This window comes from Esox lucius, chromosome 15 (genome assembly GCF_011004845.1).
Source record: "Esox lucius isolate fEsoLuc1 chromosome 15, fEsoLuc1.pri, whole genome shotgun sequence".
NCBI lineage: Eukaryota > Metazoa > Chordata > Actinopteri > Esociformes > Esocidae > Esox > Esox lucius.
In genome coordinates, this window is record NC_047583.1 from 675,275 (window position 1) to 694,696 (window position 19,422).

The window sequence follows — 19,422 nt, forward strand, 5'->3', positions numbered from 1 at the left end:
CAATAAAACATATCAGCAACTGAATGTAATACAAAGGCACTGATCAATTTTAAATATTCCTTACTGTTTTTTATATCATATTCTAAATAATAATATATATATTTTAGATATTTATATGATATACGATAATGAAAGACTGTCTTAGAATCTGGCCTTTGTCTTAATTTGTTGTTGGTGAAGTAGTATGACAAGCTGCTGCCAGAGGTAGACATGTTTCGTTCTAAAATCTCCTGCTACTAAAATCCCCTGCTAAATTTATGATGCTATTTATCTAAGTTCGCAGGGCCATCACATTTTCAGTTTCATACTTCCCAGTGAGAATTAGGTTCTTTTCTGCATTACCATCCCTCTTTAAATCACTAATTGTGTGTTTAGTCAATGGAAAGATACTTTCTATTAGATTTGAACATAAGAATTTCTAGGGGAGCCAATAATGGTGACACACGTTTTTGATGAAAATGTATTTAATGATTAATAAACCTTTTCTGTGAACATTTTCAATTATAATATCAAGCTGATAAACAACAGTGACATAATTTGTATAGTATTTTTTATCATCTTTACCAAAGATGCCAATAATGGTGTTGGTCTCTGTACAGTTCAACCCCTTTGTATTGTGGAACTGGTCAATTAGTTTGGCACCATTTCTCTTCAATTGAAAGTTCCACAACTTACTATCAAACTGATCAAACAAAGCTCAGACTTTTGCACCTTTTCATGGTTAATTTACCAGATATGTTAAGATAACATTCTTATTTACAATATAATTACAACAGTTCAGTTTGATGCAACGTAGTGTACTGCTGTTTAATGCTTACTATGTTGAGGTAATATAGTACATTAAAACGTAAAAATACATACTCTACACCAGCTAGCATCATAATACATTCGGGGCTTAGCCCCCCCCGCGACATAAAGTACAGGGTTTAGAATGTACATGCGGAAAATTTTGACGTACATGCTAGCGACGTCTACATTGCCATAAAGAGCAATCGGAATTACAGATTAATTGATCAGGGTCAATTTTTTGGGGGGGTCCATTTGAGATCCGGGGCTATTCATAAAAGGGCTATTTAAATATTGCATTTGAAACACACTAAACGGCTGTGTCCTAGCTTAGCACTTGTCTTATAATGATTGTCCCACCTTTAAAACATCATCTCTGACCTTAAACCTACTTCCACACAAATCCATCTGGAAGCTGTGAAATGTCAGTGGCGGTTGGTACCATTAGGCAAGGTGGGCAGACGCCTATGACCCCTGAAGGTCTAGGGCCTCGTGAATATTCATGAAAAAAGGAGGAGGGAGGAAAAGAGCGTGAGTGGCTATTACTAAATGGCGGTTTGACAGTGTCACATAAGAAAGCGCTATCTGTGTCCTGGACCATCACGAATGGTCACCAGACAGAGGTTAAGAACACATTGATTCAATTCCATCATGTTGTTCTTCTAACTGCACACATTTTGATCATAATGACGCACAAATTATCGATGTTGATGTCTACCCTCCCCAGGCTCCCTAAGAAAGCTCTGACTGTGTAGTTACAGAATAATATTTCTGAACCAGGTATAAGTGTCCTTCCCAGCTGACAGGCAAGGAGAGGAGCAGCATAGTGAGAAAAGGAAGGTATATGAATGCAATTGATCATGATTAAGAAACTGTAGGCAAACACCTGAACAAAATGGCTAAATGCTGTGAGCTTCACTGTAGTTGTAGCTTATAAGGCACTATACTGTATACCTTTCAGATAATTATTTTTAACTAATTGATTTACTCTACTGAAAGTGGCAGCAATTTAAGTGTCTTTGAAAGTGACAGTTCCATTCTATAATAAGGAAGGTAGGTATGTTCAAAATGTTGGCGGTATGGCTTTGATAAGGACAAAAGGTAAAACATTTATTTTGGAACCTCAACCAGTCTCTGCCTTAGGCCCCCAAATCACTAAAACCGCCACTGCGAAATGTAATGAAGACTTACTAGTATTCGTCATTTGTCTTAGGTTTAATTTTTACTTTCACCCAGTGCCGAAATCTATAACCTGTTTAATAGTTTAAGCATAAAATAATACAAATACAATAAAGAGGGTTTTGGTTTAATTTCATTTTCACAGACACTTTCAACTGACATCAGGCTTCACACAGATTCAAACAATGAGAGGGGGGAAGCCAGCCAGACACCAGACAGAGTGAGCCTGTCTTTTGATAATGAGCAGCAAATAGGAATCCTGTACTGCAGTCAACCGTGAAGATGAACACAGTAAACATAAAGCATCGATGGATGCAGTCTGAGAACAACACCACCATTAGTTCCCATATTAATCATTTTCCCAGAATGTCAGTCTTCGTTGCTGCTGTCGTTGAAAAATCAAGAAGGATTGACAGTTCTTCTGTGCTTCAAAACCAATTCCAAGGGCAAATATGATATTTATTGACAGGATTCTGTTTACATTCCTAGGATGGTGGAGCTCTTTGTCTCTCTCTTTGTTCCCTGAATCTCCCTGTCACATCAGACAGGCCATGAGAGACCAACCACCATGTCCGACCACAATTAAGCTGCGCTGCTGCTGGTCTAAATAACAAATGGTCACCTTGGGACATTTATGACTAAGCACGTTCGGCTCTAGATCAAGCCTAGACGTTTACTCGACTCCCATCCTGTATCCGTGCAGGTTAGTGACAGTCAGGTTTGCTGTTGCCTAGCAGGCATTTTTCAGTATGGATGTATAACACCCAGGAGCCTCTGCATGTTACGTAACCCTACGCTTGCCAGTTCCTCAGCAGCCTGTGGCGTCGTCTTCAGATCAGAGATGAGAGTGATAGGCACACAGGAACACCAAGGGGAAATGGAATATGGGCGGAGTCCAGGACTTGCAGACACCGTGCGTGTGAGTTCTGAGTCCTGAAGCAAGCTGTTCTCTGCATAGCCACATCGGTGGCCTCAACCAGGTAAATAAGACAATTAAACACTTTAAATCAAGGTGTTTGATTACCAGATTTGTAAAGGGGAAGAGCGTGAATATTCTAGAGTAATCCCTACACTGCCTAGGAAGTCCTCTTCAAGTCTATCATCCCGCTTTACTCAGGTACAGTTATGTGAAAAAGTGGATATATGTATATATATCCATCCATCCATCTTCTTCCGCTTATCCGGGGCCGGGTCGCGGGGGCAGCAGTCTAAGCAGGGATGCCCAGACTTCCCTCTCCCCAGACACTTCCTCTAGCTCTTCCGGGGGGACACCGAGGCGTTCCCAGGCCAGCCGGGAGACATAGTCCCTCCAGCGTGTCCTAGGTCTTCCCCGGGGTCTCCTCCCAGGAAGGCGTTCCGGAGGCATCCGAAAAAGATGCCCAAGCCACCTCAGCTGACCCCTCTCGATGTGGAGGAGCAGCGGCTATTTATATTTCTTATATTCTTTTTTTCCATATATGGACATATGGATTTCACATAAAATGGGTAAAAAAAAAACAACAGGTGCACCAAAACAAATGCAATTGATTAGAAACTCAATTGAGATTAAATTGTGTGGGTTCAGCCTTCGCTTTAAAGATAAGAAACTTGGTCGGTTTTGGTTTTGACCATATGGGTGTGTGATAAAACATCATGACAAGATCAGAAGGCTTGAGGGCCTCATGAGGATTACTGACTGAAACAGTATGAGTCATAATGCAAATTAAAACCTTATGGCAAGCCTGGTAAAGCGTTCTCACACCATTCATTTCTTCCATCTGGGAATTTTAGATCCACTTCAAATAAGGTCGGTATTTTGTGTAGGCTTACACCAACCTGGGAACTGTAAATATCTATAGGACAAGTATTGGCTAAATATAAGCATTTTTTGTAGAGCTAATTGAAGCAAATAGGTTTTACAAATGTCATCTTATCCTAATGAGGGTAAGCCTAAACAAATTTGTTTTTTTTGTTTTGTTTCAGACCTCATTTGAAGCAAATCTAAAATTCCTTGTGGGATAAATGAATGGTGGAATGCAAAAAGAACCAGTATCACATTTTGGTTTTATAAGGATTACATGTTGACTAATTTAGTCTATTAATGTCCATGAGTCTGGGATGGGTTAGAAAGCCATTTTACAAGCAAATCAAAGTATATCATTGATATTGTAGGATGGACATTCAAGAAATTGAGAAAATTCCAGACCACCCGCAGTCTGCTTTGGACTGGTCCTCCCACCAAATTCAGGACAAGAGCTGACGGTAGGTTGCTCATAGAAGTCTTTAAGAACCCTAAGGAAGCATCCAGACAACATCACACAATAACAACAACAAACAATGCTACTGGTTAAGAGCTCCATCTCATCTGTTGAGGGTCAACACGGCTGAAATGGGTCAATAGAATACAAATGACCCGGCTGTGCAGGACTGTAGAGGGACAGTTCTTTAGTGGCCTCACATATGGATCAATTACAAGTCCGGAATGTCACACACAAGCCCTGTAACTCAAGAACCCAGGTGGGAATGAATGGACTTCCTTAAACTATTTCTTCCCTGAGTTTTGACTCATTTCACAACAGACTTGTGTTTGCTTGTGAGTATCTGTATGTGAGGTCACTATGTTATCCCTTTACAGTTAAACACATATAAACCCAGTCATTCATAGCAAGCAAGCAAGTTTATTTATATAGCACAATTCAATGTGCTTTACAAAGAAAAATATAAAAATACAATAAAAACAAATACTAGAACAAAAACATACATCAAATAGGTAATTCAATGTGCTTTACATAGAATAAAAAATAGGAAATAGAATAAAGACGAATTTGAATAAAAAGATATACTAAACTGTTAGATTCCGTAGTAGATTCTGTGAGGAAGCTATGTAACTATAATAGCTACAAGGCTAATAGTGTGGTTAAGTTGAAACGCTCAGTCATAGGCATGTGAAAAGAGAAGTGTTTTGTACCTGTATTTAAAAAATTTTGATACATTTGGGGCACCTCTAAGATCTTCTGGTAGTTTATTCCAGTTATGTGCAGTATAACTGCTAAATGCAGCTTTGACATATTTAGTTTGGACTATGGGCTCTACTAGCTGACCTGTGTTCATGGATCTAAGAGCCCTGCTCGGTTTATATTCTTCAAACATATCAGAAATGTATTCGGGGGCCGACACCTTTCAGTGCAGCAGCATTCTAGCAGCTGCATTCTGAATGAGCTGTAGCTGTTTTACAGTCTTTTTGGGGAGTCCAGTTAAAAGTTCATTACAGTAGTCAACCCTACTAGAGATAAAAGCATGGATGAGCTTCTCTTGGTCCTTCTGGGACATCAAGCCCTTGATTCAGGCTATATTTCATAGGAACTGCACAATCCATTACAAAGAAATAAAGCACTTTCTATTAGGTCCCAGGGTGTAAAACCAACCAGTCAACTGCAATCACAGCCGTATACTTCAAAGTCAATGACAATACAGGTTACATGGGGAACGGATGTGACTTTGATGCTCTGTGATCTAGTGGACAGTGTTTCCCAGGACAATATGTGAGCAATCAGGGCCTTTCAGAGGGATTTTCGAGCCTTTCACTTCAACTAATGCATCCTGCCTATTAACTGACAATAATCCCAGAGGACAGACTTAACAGAGATAAACAAAATGGCTGCAAGAAGTCGCAAATTAATTTCCAGACATGCGGCAGCAGTACATGGGCACGACAGGGCGAGGCATAAAACCTCTGGACCACCCCAAAGAACTTTTGTAGGGGAAGTCATTTTGAAGACAAGCCTTAGAGAGAATGTCAGTTAATGGTTGATATATAATAGGCTTCTAAACACTCTCATCAGTGAACAAAACATTATCAATACTGTATCATTTACAGGATGAAGCCTGAGTGTACTCGATTTGGCTGGTCGATTTTACCAAGAGCAGGTGCCAGTCAGAAATAAGAGGAAGATTGATTATGATTTCAAAAATATATACATGTTGTTCTGCAACATTTCTATTTCGTTTTTAAAAAAAATCCTGTTTGTGCATCACTGGGCTACACAGAGAACGTTGTATTACCAGTAGGCAGGCTAGGCTACTTCTGACATTGTAAATGTTATACATGTATACACAAACCAAGTCACATAGTATTATGTAATCACAGAAAAGGATGACGCAGATGTCGCCTTTTCATCTCAGGCTAAAACGTGTGATGGCCACAGGGGAAACAACATGGGTTTGCAAATGACCTAGCCAGTTGATCATCAAAGGAATACAATTTATCAGTAAGACATTTGCCCATTGGCTCCGCCGGTTCCAGCCTTTTGGGGGCCCTAAGCCTAATTGGATATAGGGGCCCCCTCGCACACCATAGAGGTTTACATTAAATGTTTGTACAATTACAACACGTTTGAGCAAACATACAATAACCATGTAAATACAAACATACTAAAGAGAGGCCTATTAGAGGCCACATGATCATTTATTAATGAGCAGAGTTTAAAAAGTCAACATTGTGGATACACTGCAATTACATAATTTTGTAGCTGAAAATCCCACCTAGCACAACAGTCATTGGTTTAGAACACAAAATAAGATAGACAACCAATTCTAGCTCTCCAATACCCTTGCTGCACAGTTATCAAAGCTCATTTGTGTTTGGGATTCTGAATATTTATATGTCTGAAACTGGGTGAGGTAACTTTTTGATACAAGTATGTTTTTAAAATAGCTCTTCAAATGCAGCAATGTGAACATAGCACCTTTAAGATAATGAAATTGTCAGAACAGGGTTTTCCATTAGATTCTAATGATCCAAATAGATTTCACAGACACTAAGTCAAAAGCATGCCTATTCCTCTGTTTGAACTGGAGAATACATCTCATTACTTTCATGTTTTTGTTAATATTCGATCAATAGATGCTATACTAATCCCATGCAATCCAGAGTTTTAATAGGGAACACCAGTATAGTTTATTTATTTATTGCTGTTGCCTGTATTATGTGCATCACACTTATTAGCAGACCCAGATATGTGTATGGCTTTCAGACCCAGATATGTGTATGACTTTCAATCTGTGTTTCTAATTGTTTAAAGCATAGCAACTAGAAATTAGCAATACTACATCTGTTTGCAAATAGGTCAAACGTGTATCTTCTAAAAATCGGTGTACAGATTCCATTGGTTTCATTATTGTAAATGTTATGCACCGTTAAAAAATCCAAACCTATCTCTTAAACCTCATTGATTGAAACAGGTGACTGTCATCACGACTTGCAGCACCTGCCTTAATTAGACAGGTCTGAATGAGGAAAGTAGCTATTGTTTCAATATTTCATAGAGCAAAACATGTTTAAACAGAAAACTAACATCTGGAAGAGTTTATATATAGAGATAATACATATTTTAATACTTGGATAGCATCTTCAATTTCGGGTTAGTTGGACATTCCTGGTACACTGGAAGCCATTTAAAGGTTCTCTAGTAGCTGCAGCAGTAGAGTTTTCATAGACAAGCTAAACATTATGGGCCGGTTTCGCCGACACAGATTACGCCTAGAACTAAAAAAAACAAGCTCAAATGAGTTCTGTTGAACTTGACTTTTAGTCCTAGCATAGGTTTAATCCGTGTCCGCGAAACCGGCCCTATGGAAATTGTATTAGATCCGATAGAGGTAACGAAATATTCAGTTTAACTTTGAGTAACTTCCCAACTTCTCAAATTGACTTCCATAAAAAAAAAACGAATTACCTGCTTAATAATTAACTAATTTCTTAACGTGGACGGATTATTGAGGGCGTAATCACGCTGACCAAGGCAATGGTGATGTATTGTCCCTTGCTCTAATTGGCGGAAACCCCGTGGCCCCATCCGCTGCCTACAGGCCAGTCGAACTTGTCTTTTAACTCCCGCCCCTTTCCCCGCGCAAAATTGCTGCTGGCTCGTATCTGTTGAAATCCTCGCTGACAGGCTGAGAAGTATATTTCTGATTGGAGAATCATAGTTACTCAGAGACGCCCCATCTGGTACTTTGGTTGGATTTCACGGCTGCAGTTTTTCCCTCTGCCTCATAAGGTTACCAATCTCAAAGCGGATCAATTCGGAGGAACAAATCGGACCTTGTAAGGTTAGAACATTCGGAAATACTACTTTAATTATTTTAAATGTTCTATGTATTAATAACTGTTCTGTTATAGCCAAGCTCATGTCAGGGCACTGTTATTTTGTATCAACCAACCCATTCTTACTGAAAGGAGTGGCCCAGCGCTACTACTAGCTTGCTAACATTAGCTTTTAGCTCTACCACAGAGAGTAGGCTAGTTAGCGGGCTAACTAACGTGAGTAATCCGGTTGGCTACAGTACATTACGTATTCGGTTGTTTGCGAAACTACATGTTCCTAATTGTGGGATTTGCATAATGTAATTTATGCTCAGTCACATTAGTACAGTATAATTGCTTGTTAGTAACTCAACTTATTTCTTTAGCGTAACATAGAATGCTAGTTAGCTCAGGTTAAACAACTGCAGTGTAATTGTGACCACTGCGCTGGCTAATAATATTACGTAATTACATTACCTATGTTACTTTCTATCGAAGTACGTTGTGTTTTTGTGTTGACTCCTGTTCGTTAAATGTATCGCCAACTAAATAACTCCGTCATTGCTCAATCCAATTCGACAGAAACGGCGTCCATGCACACTGTCCCAATGAATGTAGACCGAGATAGATTTGCAGAGATGTCTTCGTTGGCGCTAGTTACATTGAATTTTCACATGATCATGTTATGATAAACTGTCTTAGTGACGTGAACCTCCCGTTTTGCATGTGCAGGTTTTTGGTGGAATACTTCGCAACATCCCCAACTATCCACCGTTCACCTCCCTTTTCAATTAATTCCCTGTTGCATTCCCGGACTCCTATTGTTTTTAACTAGTCCTTCGCGAGTCAAACTCAGATTACACATTAAAGAATTAAAAACAATGGATAAAACGGAGCTGATTCAGAAGGCCAAGTTGGCAGAGCAAGCCGAACGCTACGACGACATGGCAGCCTCCATGAAAGAGGTAACGGAGCAGGGGGGCGAGCTGTCAAACGAGGAGAGGAACCTTCTATCTGTCGCATACAAGAACGTGGTTGGAGCACGGCGGTCGGCATGGAGGGTCATCTCGAGCATCGGACAGAAGACCGAGGGAAGCGACAAGAAGCTTGCAATGGTCAACGAATACCGAGAGAAGGTGGAGGGCGAGCTAAGAGAGATCTGCAACGACGTACTGGTATGTAGTACTGTTTTTACGGAATCTTTTTTTAAGATATTGAATGACTAGGTGTTAATGCATGGTTGTCTAGGGTCCTGAGTACAGCCGTCTCCCTCGCCCAGCTTGCCACTGCGCAATTGGTCGGATTCATACTGGATCATTTTAAAATGTGTGAATTTAATGCAGTTATGTCATGAAGTTGTATCTCTTAGGAAAATCTATTATTTCAAGGGCAACTTAGCTTACTGATTGTAACTAATTTTTTATATTGCTCATATAGCTATGAAGCAGCCATGTTTGAATTCAGATGAGAGCTGGTTATAGGATTCAGTTTATCTGGGCCAAGCAGTGGCTAGTTCAGGGGTCTCCATCCCTGCTCCTGGAGAGTTACTGTGATGCAGCCTAAGTCAGTAATTAACTGTCTAATTATTAGTCAGGTGTGATAAATTAGGGTTGGAGTGGAAAGTCTCAAGACAGTAGTTCTCCAGTGGAGACCCCAGGGCTAGCTTCTGTTATTTCTGTCACATCTTAGTTATGTCCAGAAGGTAGGAATCTCTTTTTTTTTTTTTTTTTTTTTATGTTTTTATAAGAAACAGTTGGAACATTACATTAACTGCACCTTAGGCACAGGGTGTGTATTTGATGGTTAACTATTGTTGGATTCATATTGGCATAGAAATGTAGGCTAATTAACGTGGCAACACTAGCTTATGTTAGCTTGCTCAAGCAGAGGTTAGTTGGATGGTACTGTAAGAAGTGTTCTGTCAATCTGCTCTATTTAGCGTGAACTGCATTGCTTCATACAGACTTCGAAACAAGTCTGTCAGCAAGAGGAAGGGGGTGCATTCTTGCATGTTGTCTCTCTGACAGTTTGCCCATGGAGTTGGTCACAAATGCCTCATTCTTCCAAGCCCAACGTAAATTTTATGGCGATCCACACAAGTCCAAACTCTTTATGGGAGACTGAATCCCTGATCGAAATTCTTATTTACACTTATTAGTCAATTTGATGTATAATTCATTTTTAGGAGTCATTCATGACACATCTGCCGTTTCAAAGCATAGGGGTACTTTTGGGTTGGGGGGTTCATTTGCACTTTAAATTAGGAGCAATGACATTAATGTGAATAAATAAACACTAGGCATTCTGTATTCCTCAGTGTAGGGGCATTACCAGCTTTACAGTTGTGGACTTTTTCTTACTCATTTTTGTTCATTCTATTAGGATTGGATTTGGTCTGGTTTCAATGGAAGTAGAATTGCCTTTGGTAGAATTATACTGGACATTCATTTGCTTTATTGATTCAATTACCAAACAGGAACGTATTTGAAAACCTGGGTAGCATCGCACTTTTCTAATTAGGCTGCTGTTAGACTAACAATAGATTGTTGCAATGCAATTTGGGCCAAATGTCATGGCCCATGTTTCCTCCACAAGTTCCTTTGGCCTAAAAAGGGGCTTTTCCCCCTGGCCCTGAGTTCGAGATGAGAAGGAAGGATTGTTTCCCCTCCCCCCTTCCTGTTGGGATTTCGTCACACTGAACAATTGGGTTTTAACACTCTGCGGCGCAGATTGACAAAGGTCATTGCTGTGTGTCAGAGCAGCAAGGTGTGTCGGAATGGGTAACATTCCCTGGCTGTGCAAAATCCATGCTGTTACAGGCCTGAAACGAAGGCGTGTTTCTCCTCCCGTTTTGATAATCATTCATTCAGCTTATGAGTTGTAATGAAGCATTGTGTAACTGGACTGTCATCACCCAGTTTGCTCAATAGGCCTCCTCTGTCTGAACACCACTAACCTAGCTAGCTACCCGTCAAACTCTCTGAATTGCTGTGGTGCTCTGATTGCGTTACTGAATTATTCCTGACAGTTTTTCCATTGCTTTTTAAGCATGGGTGTCTGTTTCCTCAGGAGAAATGGTTTTCACTTGTCAAATTCACGGTTGTGTTAGTGAACGGCTTTGTGCATTATTTCTATCTGGTCTTGATGGTGGATTAACACAGGATCTTGGAAGAGGCTTAGCTGTAAGGTTGAATTTCCCTGACCTGCTGGCCTTCTAGACACAATGAGGTCTGGGATAAGGAGTTGGTGGGGGGGGGTTGAATGAGCTGCTGGATACCAGGCCAGTTGTGATGCACATATTAGAGATGACTGTTTATTGACCTTTTTTATAATGTTAAGTTTTATTTGCAAACAAAACTGACTGCACCAAAAAAGTTAAAGCTGTAATCCTCTGTTTAAGTACAGAGGTGGATGTACCAATTGCTTCAAATTATGAATGTGCATATTCAAGTCCAATTAAAACAGCAGCCCTGTAAAGCCTTGTTGATGATCAGGAGCATTCTACTGAGCAGAGTGTCAGTGTCAGGCCCGCTTAGCCTGGAGAGCCCTCAAGGCATATATTTACCTTTTTGTTTATTAAGACCAATCAACTGAGACCTCTAAAACAATGTCTCCCTCCATATCTGTGGATGGCAGTGTTTTCTCTGGGTTCATCTGGCAGCAGTGGCCCACAGCTACCCAGTTTCTGTGCCCTTGCCTCTGTCTGACTCAACCTGGCAGTGTTGACGGAGGGTGTGGTGTCACAGGCTTGGTGGGGGTGTGGTGTTGTTACTTGCTAGTTTGGCAGCTGGGTGCTGGTTCACACTGCTGTAACTGGATGGTGGATAGTTAATGTTTTCTTTTGCTCCTGTGCAGGGTATAGTTAGGCGCAATGGTGTTCTGCCAGCTAGCTAGTTAGTGATAGCATTATTTTTAGCAGTGCCAGCTTCCTAATCCTAAAGCCAACTAATTGGTGTTTCCAGAACAAGAGACACAAGCTAAATATAGAATAACCAAACATTTTATGTATGGTCAAAATACATGCATTTGTATGCACATAGGGCATTTGTCATAGAAAAGGTGGAACTCTTCTGCTGTACCCAGCATGCACTGCGGTGCCCAAGGCCATGTATGATGCGATTGGCCTGGTTCTAGAACTGCTGCCATGTTAAGACCTTATGTAATCTCAGAATGTGACGCTACAGTAGCACCCCAGTGAGTTATGAAATTGTGCTTCAAACAAAACATTGCAGTGAAATTAATTGTTTATGGTTTAGAATGAATGTATATCCTTGTCTATATTGAGGTGGTGGAAACCAAAATAGTTTTTAAAATTTTTTACAAATTCTCAGTTGTTATTAAATTTTTGGTTCACTGTGGCAAGTGGATTAAATATCTACCAGTCCTATATGTCTTTACCAGCCAGATTACATCTACCACACCCCCATAAGTGATTGAGTGTGCTGTGTAATGTTTCCAAAACAATTCAGTTTTCAAAGACATCTTGTGACCTAAAAAAAAAAGCACATACTAGACTTTTATTAGCTTCTGCTTTAAGGGCAGGAGGTTGCCGCGGAAACAGAAACAGGTTTGTGCCTGTGGGAGAATTTCTTCTGCTGTTGCTCGCTGGCCTGAATCTGTACTATACTGTAGTAATTTGACATCTTTGCTGGCCGTACCAGGTAACCTGAAACTAGTAGTGAATACAGCTAAGCATGTGTGCATGGCACATCAGTGTGTCTGCTCAAATGGTTAATCAGGGACCAGTGGTCATTAGACAGCTTATTATGGGGAGAGTGTTCAATTGTCTGTTAGGCAATGTTGACTGAGGCTTTCGGAGCGATCAGAACCGTGATCTAGCTGGTGTCGTCTTAGCCGGTGGATCTGACCTTGACCTGTTTCAATGTCAAACTGGTTGTCGTGACGACGACCTATATTGTTTTGAGGGGATTATTGAAAACCCGTGCCAGATTCACACAGCGGTCTTGGCAGAATGGCACAAATGTTTGTGACACGCTGCTCTCCGACAGAGAAGCGAAGTGGGTAATTGGAGTCCATCGATTTGGCCGCGCTGGTTCAGACTGGGGAGAATTGCTTGACCTGCTGGGAACTTTGTCAGCACCGTCTGAGATGTTGTGGCGCAGAGTTACTGCCGAGATCATATTCAACAAACACCCAAAAACCATGCGCTTCAGTCAGGTACAAGCTTGCTTTGTCTGGTGCCCGTAATAAAGACTAATTTATGAAACAATGTCCCTATGTGAACTGAATGTGTTGCGATCAAGCTGCCCGCCATTCCCCTTTCCTGTCTGTTGTCACAGTGACACACGTGAAGAATGCCTGGCACTAAAGACATGTGAGCGCGTCAGTTATTGTTGTATCCTCTGACTCAACTCTGCTCCTTGAGGCCAGTTCTACGGTCTTCATTGCAATGCTCTAGTTGGGTACATATTTACGCCCAGGACACCAGGTTAGTGACATTAATGAAGAGGTAGAACAGAAACCCAGCAGGCTCTGGCCCTTGTAGGGTAAGAGTTTTTAATAAACCCCTGGTTTAGAATAATCTCCTGGGTTTTGACGTGACTTGTCGACTTGGAGTGGGTAAAATATCAGTAAGAGTGTGCCGGGTTGGCATCATTGGGGGTGAATTTGGTCAATGGTGACATTAAAGCCCTGTTCTCACTGACACAGATTAACATTAATCTGGCTGTTCTGAAGACTGATCCTGTTCTGTGGGCCACCAGTGCGTCCTGGCTGGTCAGGAGCTGTTTTCCGGCAGCTCAGTGTTTCCTTACAGAAGAAACATCTATATGTAAAAGTTATGTATTGAGCCTGCTTTCTTTCCTTCAACCTCTTCAGTGTGTTTGGGTGTTAGTGTGGCTAATGCTTCTGCCGTGGGGGTTAAATGTAGACTGGAGGCTCAGACTGTAAGATGTGGCTTACAAGCATTGCTAGAACATCGAGACTGTTGTTCTCCTTTAGAGAGACACTGGTTGATTCTGTGGCAGTGCCTCTGTAACCAAGCACTGAGGAACTCTGGGAAGAAAGGAGCCTGGAAGAATCTGGGCCAAAAGACAGGCAGGAGGCCTGAGCTGGAATGCCTTCACGGTGTGAAAGATTTTTGCTCCCTGCTATGGCTGTGCTTAGCCCAGTTCAGTCTGTGCGTATCTGGGGCTGAGTTAACCATGTGGGCGGGCTAGGCTGCCCATATCTGGGGCTAGGTTAATTGTGTGGGGGGGGCTAGGCTGCCCATATCTGGGGCTAGGTTAATCGTGTGTGTGTGTGTGTGGGGGGGGGGGGGCTAGGCTGCCCATATCTGGGGCTAGGTTAATTGTGTGGGGGGGGCTAGGCTGCCCATATCTGGGGCTAGGTTAATCGTGTGTGTGTGTGTGTGGGGGGGGGGGGGGCTAGGCTGCCCATATCTGGGGCTAGGTTAATCGTGTGGGGGCGGAGGGCTAGGCTGGCCATATCTGGGGCTAGGTTAATCGTGTGGGGGGGGGGGGGCTAGGCTGGCCATATCTGGGGCTAGGTTAATCGTGTGGGGGGGCGGGGGCTAGGTTGCCCATATCTGGGGCTAGGTTGCCCATATCTGGGGCTAGGTTAATTGTGTGGGGGGGCTAGGCTGGCCATATCTGGGGCTAGGTTAATCGTGTGGGGGGGGGCTAGGTTGCCCATATCTGGGGCTAGGTTAATTGTGTGGGGGGGGGGTCAATATAAAATTATAATTGTGATATTGACATGCAATCTCCAAATTGTCAATTTATGTAGTTTTCAGCTCCAAAAAAAGGAGAGATTCACTTCAAGCGAGGCAAGGGGCAAGCATCTTATGTTCGTAATAGTTTTTCTTGCTGGTGCTGGAGGCATTTTGGTAGTTTACTTAAATACCTGACTAATTTTGTTTTAAATTCTTTTGAATGTTAGAGTTAACACTAACTGCTAGCGAAGACGTCTGCTTCAAGTTAGGGAGTGGCACCAAGATATACTGTCTCACATACAACAGCATGGTTATTAAACGTTTCTCTTCAATGTCAGTGCCAAGAAACTTAATATGGGAGAAAATATACCTCAAGGGTTGAGACATTTTACCAACTTTGGCAACGGCACAAACCTAGCAAACACCATTGCATTGAGCAGTTAAACGAATAAATGGACTCAGGCTGCACCTTTAAATTGGTAATAAGTGTGATATAGAAAACACTGAACTTGATTTTTATTCAGTTTAATAGCACATTAGGTAGGCTATACTCTCTAAGTGAGATTATCTACGCTGTCACACCCATGATTGAAAATCGCAAATCATAACCGTAAATGCAATATTTGTCAAAGAAATCGTGATTCAATATCTTCTCATGTGGCTTCCCACTACACTGTGACATGAGCTGCCTACTTGGGTTTCCGACTGCCCTCCTGTGGGCATGTCCTGGAATGGACATAACGTCATCCTCACAAAGCTGCTTGTTCATAATCGTTCCAGGCTCCTTTGTGTGCAACTTTGCCTTTGTCCTAGTCATCATGGTTGTAATCGTTCTTATGGCTCACCTGGTAGAATGAAGGTGAAATAAAATGAATACATCTGAGGTTCCTCAACTGGTCTGTTCTTATTTTAATTTATTTTTACTTTTTGAATTGATCATGTTGACTCGTGTGGCAGTTAATCGCATTCTGTCCAGTAGATTTGCCGCTGCTCCTACTCATCCTGTTGTCTTGGTTATATCAGTTGTAATGGAAAGGCTGAGGCTGGTTGCTGCCTTGGATTTGACTTGCTAATCTGCCCACAACTGTTATCAGGGAGGAACTCTGGAGACTATGGTAACTCAACTCATGGTCATGGCTCAGCCAATCAGAATCGGCCTTTCTTCTTTAGCCCATTAGAGTAGGTTTGTGGGATGGGGACCACAGAATTTTAAACAAAATAAATTAACTTGGCAATAAATTTACATTGACTGTCAAATGGAAGGTGCACACATGATTTATCCCTGTTTCCTTTTTCTCAGGAACTGCTGACTAAATATTTAATTGAGAACTCCACCAATGCTGAAAGCAAAGTGTTCTATCTTAAGATGAAGGGCGACTACTACAGATACCTGGCTGAAGTTGCCTCTGGGGATGACAAGACAGGTGAGATTTATATCTGTTCTTCTCAACTGAATGCTGCAGACAATACATTTTGTGTGAATTACTCTGAGGAACCCTTGCTTCTCTTGCCAGGTGAAACTTGAGCTAGATGTAAAAGGTTTTATTTAGAAATTGCCCTTCACTTCTAAATACCAGAACTTTGAAGTAGTCTTGAGTCAGATGGGGAGGTGTACACTGATGTTGCTGACTAACAGCTCCAGGATGAATCTGCCCTCTGAGCATCGTCTAAATAAAGACCAGCATTTGTTCATCTGTTTCAATGCGCTCTTGGACTTCCTTTCATGATGTTTTCTCCTGCAGTACTCTTCCTGGGTAGATGACCACCTAGGTTCACTCCAACCCCAGCAGTATAACGTGGCATGGCTTATTAACCTGCGTATCATTGAAATCCGACACACTCGATCAGATTTTGAGTACAACGCAGCAGACTGCTGCTTTTCAGGAATGGGAGTTGAAGAGCCCTCTGCTGCAGTTGGCAAATGAGGGCCCCTTTGCGTTGTACTTGGGGCCCCTCTTGCATTAGTAGCCGCTAGGAAACAGCACAGTTTGTCCCCGCCCTGGAAATGGTCTGGGGGGAGTGGCCTAGTGATCACAGGCCCTTCTCCTAGGATTAGGTGAAGGGGGGTGGCCTAGTGTGCTGCATGGTCTGTTATGAGCCTCCCGCTGGCACCAATTGTGTGGCAAAACAGAGTGAGATCCAGGCCCCCTGTTATTAGCCTGTGGATTTGAATGGGGTCTGGAGGAAAGGAAATGCATGTGTTGCTCAACCACTGTCTTCTGCTTCTTGCCTGTTGCTGTGAACTGCTGGTCCGCTGGCTCAGTTGGCAGAGCCTGGCACATTCAGCGGTAATGTTGTGCATTCGATTCCCAAGGGAGGCCGATACAAACAAAATGCTCTTTTGACTAAGTCACTCTGGAAAACACTTTGCTGAAGCAGTTGTTAATGAACTGTTAACAACTTGACTTCGCTTGAAGCCCCTGCTAACACCTCCTGTGTCCCTGATTTTTACTCTGAGGAAATAAAGCCTTCAGTCAGTCTGTCACTTGGTCTTTGGAGTCAGAAGAGGTATGTGTGCCCCCTGAAAGCCTCCCATTTATGGCCTGTGTTGTGTCCTCAGCCACCATAGATAACTCTCAGGAGGCCTACCAGCAGGCCTTTGACATCAGCAAGAAAGAGATGGACCCCACCCACCCCATCCGCCTCGGCCTGGCCCTGAACTTCTCGGTCTTCTTCTACGAGATCCTCAACTCCCCCGAGAAGGCCTGCTCATTGGCCAAACAGGTCAGTTCTAATTTTCCTAACTGCAATCCCAGTAGTACACACTTTGTACTAAAGCCCTGGACAAGCACCCCTGGTTCTGTGAGATGGAGGTGCTGCTGTTCTGTAAGTCCTGGGGTACCTCACCGTGGCCTGTTGGTGATATGACACTTAAAACGCTATCAAATGGAAATGACACAATCCGGGTCTTTGTTAGATTTTTTTATTTTATCTGCTTGTGCTTTTAGTTCTCCCATTCAGTCTAAATGGGTGTATTGTAAAGATGTTATTTTCCCCAGGGAAAGGTATTGCAGGGGAATATATCAAGTACATGGTTTTTGTGGCTGTTGTATGTGGCTGCTCTGGTAGCTTCATGTCTAATAAACATGATGTGCTTCTGGGTCTCCAGGCATTTGACGACGCCATTGCAGAGCTGGACAAACTGAACGAGGAGTCGTACAAAGACAGCACTCTCATTATGCAGCTGCTCAGAGACAACCTGACAGTGAGTTCTGCTCTAGTCCCTGTTTCACCTTTTCAAATTAAACCTATTTCTGTTTTAAATATATATTTTTCATGTTCAGCAATGGTCATGTAGACTGTCTGCATGTATAACAAGTTGTAAGCCGAAGAGGATTTGTCTTTGAGCAATTGTTCCTTCTCATGTGATTCTTTAGTATACAGCTCCTCTGCCCAGCGTGGCTAGAAAACCTAAGCTGGTGGGTGTAAAGCCGTTTCTAACGTTAGTGTGTCTCTCTCTAGTTATGGACGTCCGACAACGCCCCTGAGGAAGGCGAGGGGGGCGAGGCTGGGGAGGCCGACAACTGAAACTCAACGGGGTCATCTTTCCAAAAACAGAACCTTTTTACGTCTCCATTCCTTTATTCTGGCAATGAAACCCATTACTGAACAAACTGCGTGTGGAAATTCCACTGTCTTTTTACACTGCAGATTTGAACAAAAAAGGAAAAAAAAGATTGAGAAAAAAAATCCATTCCTTGGTTTTTGTCCTGGCCTTTCATGTGTGCAGTTTCTGCTGTTGGAAAAGTATTTAATAGCTTTACTTGTATCAGTTTTAGTCAAATTTAGAGGAAGACAAGACCTAGAGCTTTTCAGTGAGCTACAAAAAAAAAGTTAGTCCCATCAAACAAGGGCAGTTTAAATGTTCTTAGAACAGGGTGTTTGTTAAACAGATTGGATAAATGGTTCCTTCACCCTATATAGTATTTGTCACACGGTTCTCTGGTATGGTTACAGCTGCTGACGTCCAACATGAACAAGTCCAATTGTTGCATTCTGCAGGGAGGGTCAGTCTATGAGCTGGCACCAAGTGTTTTTGCAACCAGGTAATTTCTATTGGTTCTGACGGTCTTTCCTCTCCCCCCTGCCCATCCAGGTTTTGATAGTCACTATAATGCATGTCTGGTTAAGGAGAATAGAGGCTTTCTAAAGACCAAAAACTAAAATTGTCATAATGGGAAGAGAAGTGGCCCCACATTCATGTCATTTAATGTTCCCCTGGAGCAGGAACGGAAGCTCTAGTCGCCAGGTGTCCAGTGTGTTACTTTTCAATGCAGGTTTGTGCACATGTCACCAAGGGTGCTTGGTTAGTCCAGTGATTGTCATTAGATTTGGACCACTGTTGTGTTTTTGCTAATCATCGATTGTAGTCCCCAAATGCCTCGTGAAAATGTTTGATGCCCCATGTATCAGCTATGTAACATTAATAAAAATGACATTTTTTAAACCAATCTTGAGCTTGAGTATTTCTTGAAGGGGTGGGTGTGGTCTGTGGGGATAGTTGTCAGATTTTACTTCTTTATAACGTACATTTTTGTTTTATCTGGTTCCCAGTAGGGAAAGGTTCAGAGAAACAGTGTAGCATGGTTTTAGAATAAGGGTTATTTTTACATTTAGGCATTACGGGTTAGAGTAAGTTGGTTAAGAGTAATGTTGAATGTAAGAGACAAGGTGCATCTAAAAAATATGAATATTGTGGAAAAGTTCATTTTTTCTGTAA

The 19,422-nt window shown here is 42.0% G+C and overlaps 1 protein-coding gene across 1 annotated transcript; it reads left to right on the forward strand.

Annotated features, from left to right (window-relative positions):
- The first annotated feature begins 7,730 nt into the window (after nt 1-7,730).
- On the forward strand, nt 7,731-19,149 carry LOC105016074 (14-3-3 protein zeta/delta). Its single transcript, XM_010879653.5, has 6 exons — nt 7,731-8,055; nt 8,762-9,204; nt 16,003-16,126; nt 17,263-17,426; nt 17,812-17,907; nt 18,165-19,149. Exons 2-6 carry the CDS (start codon nt 8,911-8,913, stop codon nt 18,228-18,230), a joined length of 744 nt encoding a protein of 247 aa, XP_010877955.1. The 5' UTR covers nt 7,731-8,055; nt 8,762-8,910; the 3' UTR covers nt 18,231-19,149.
- Nucleotides 19,150-19,422: the final 273 nt, after the last annotated feature.

Coding starts and splice junctions, on each gene's coding strand:
- LOC105016074 (XM_010879653.5), top strand. CDS start 8,911: ATGGATAAAACGGAGCTGATTCAGAAGGCCAAGTTGGCAGAGCAAGCC. Junction 9,205..16,002: donor AGATCTGCAACGACGTACTG/GTATGTAGTACT, acceptor CCTTTTTCTCAG/GAACTGCTGACTAAATATTT. Junction 17,427..17,811: donor CCTGCTCATTGGCCAAACAG/GTCAGTTCTAAT, acceptor CTGGGTCTCCAG/GCATTTGACGACGCCATTGC.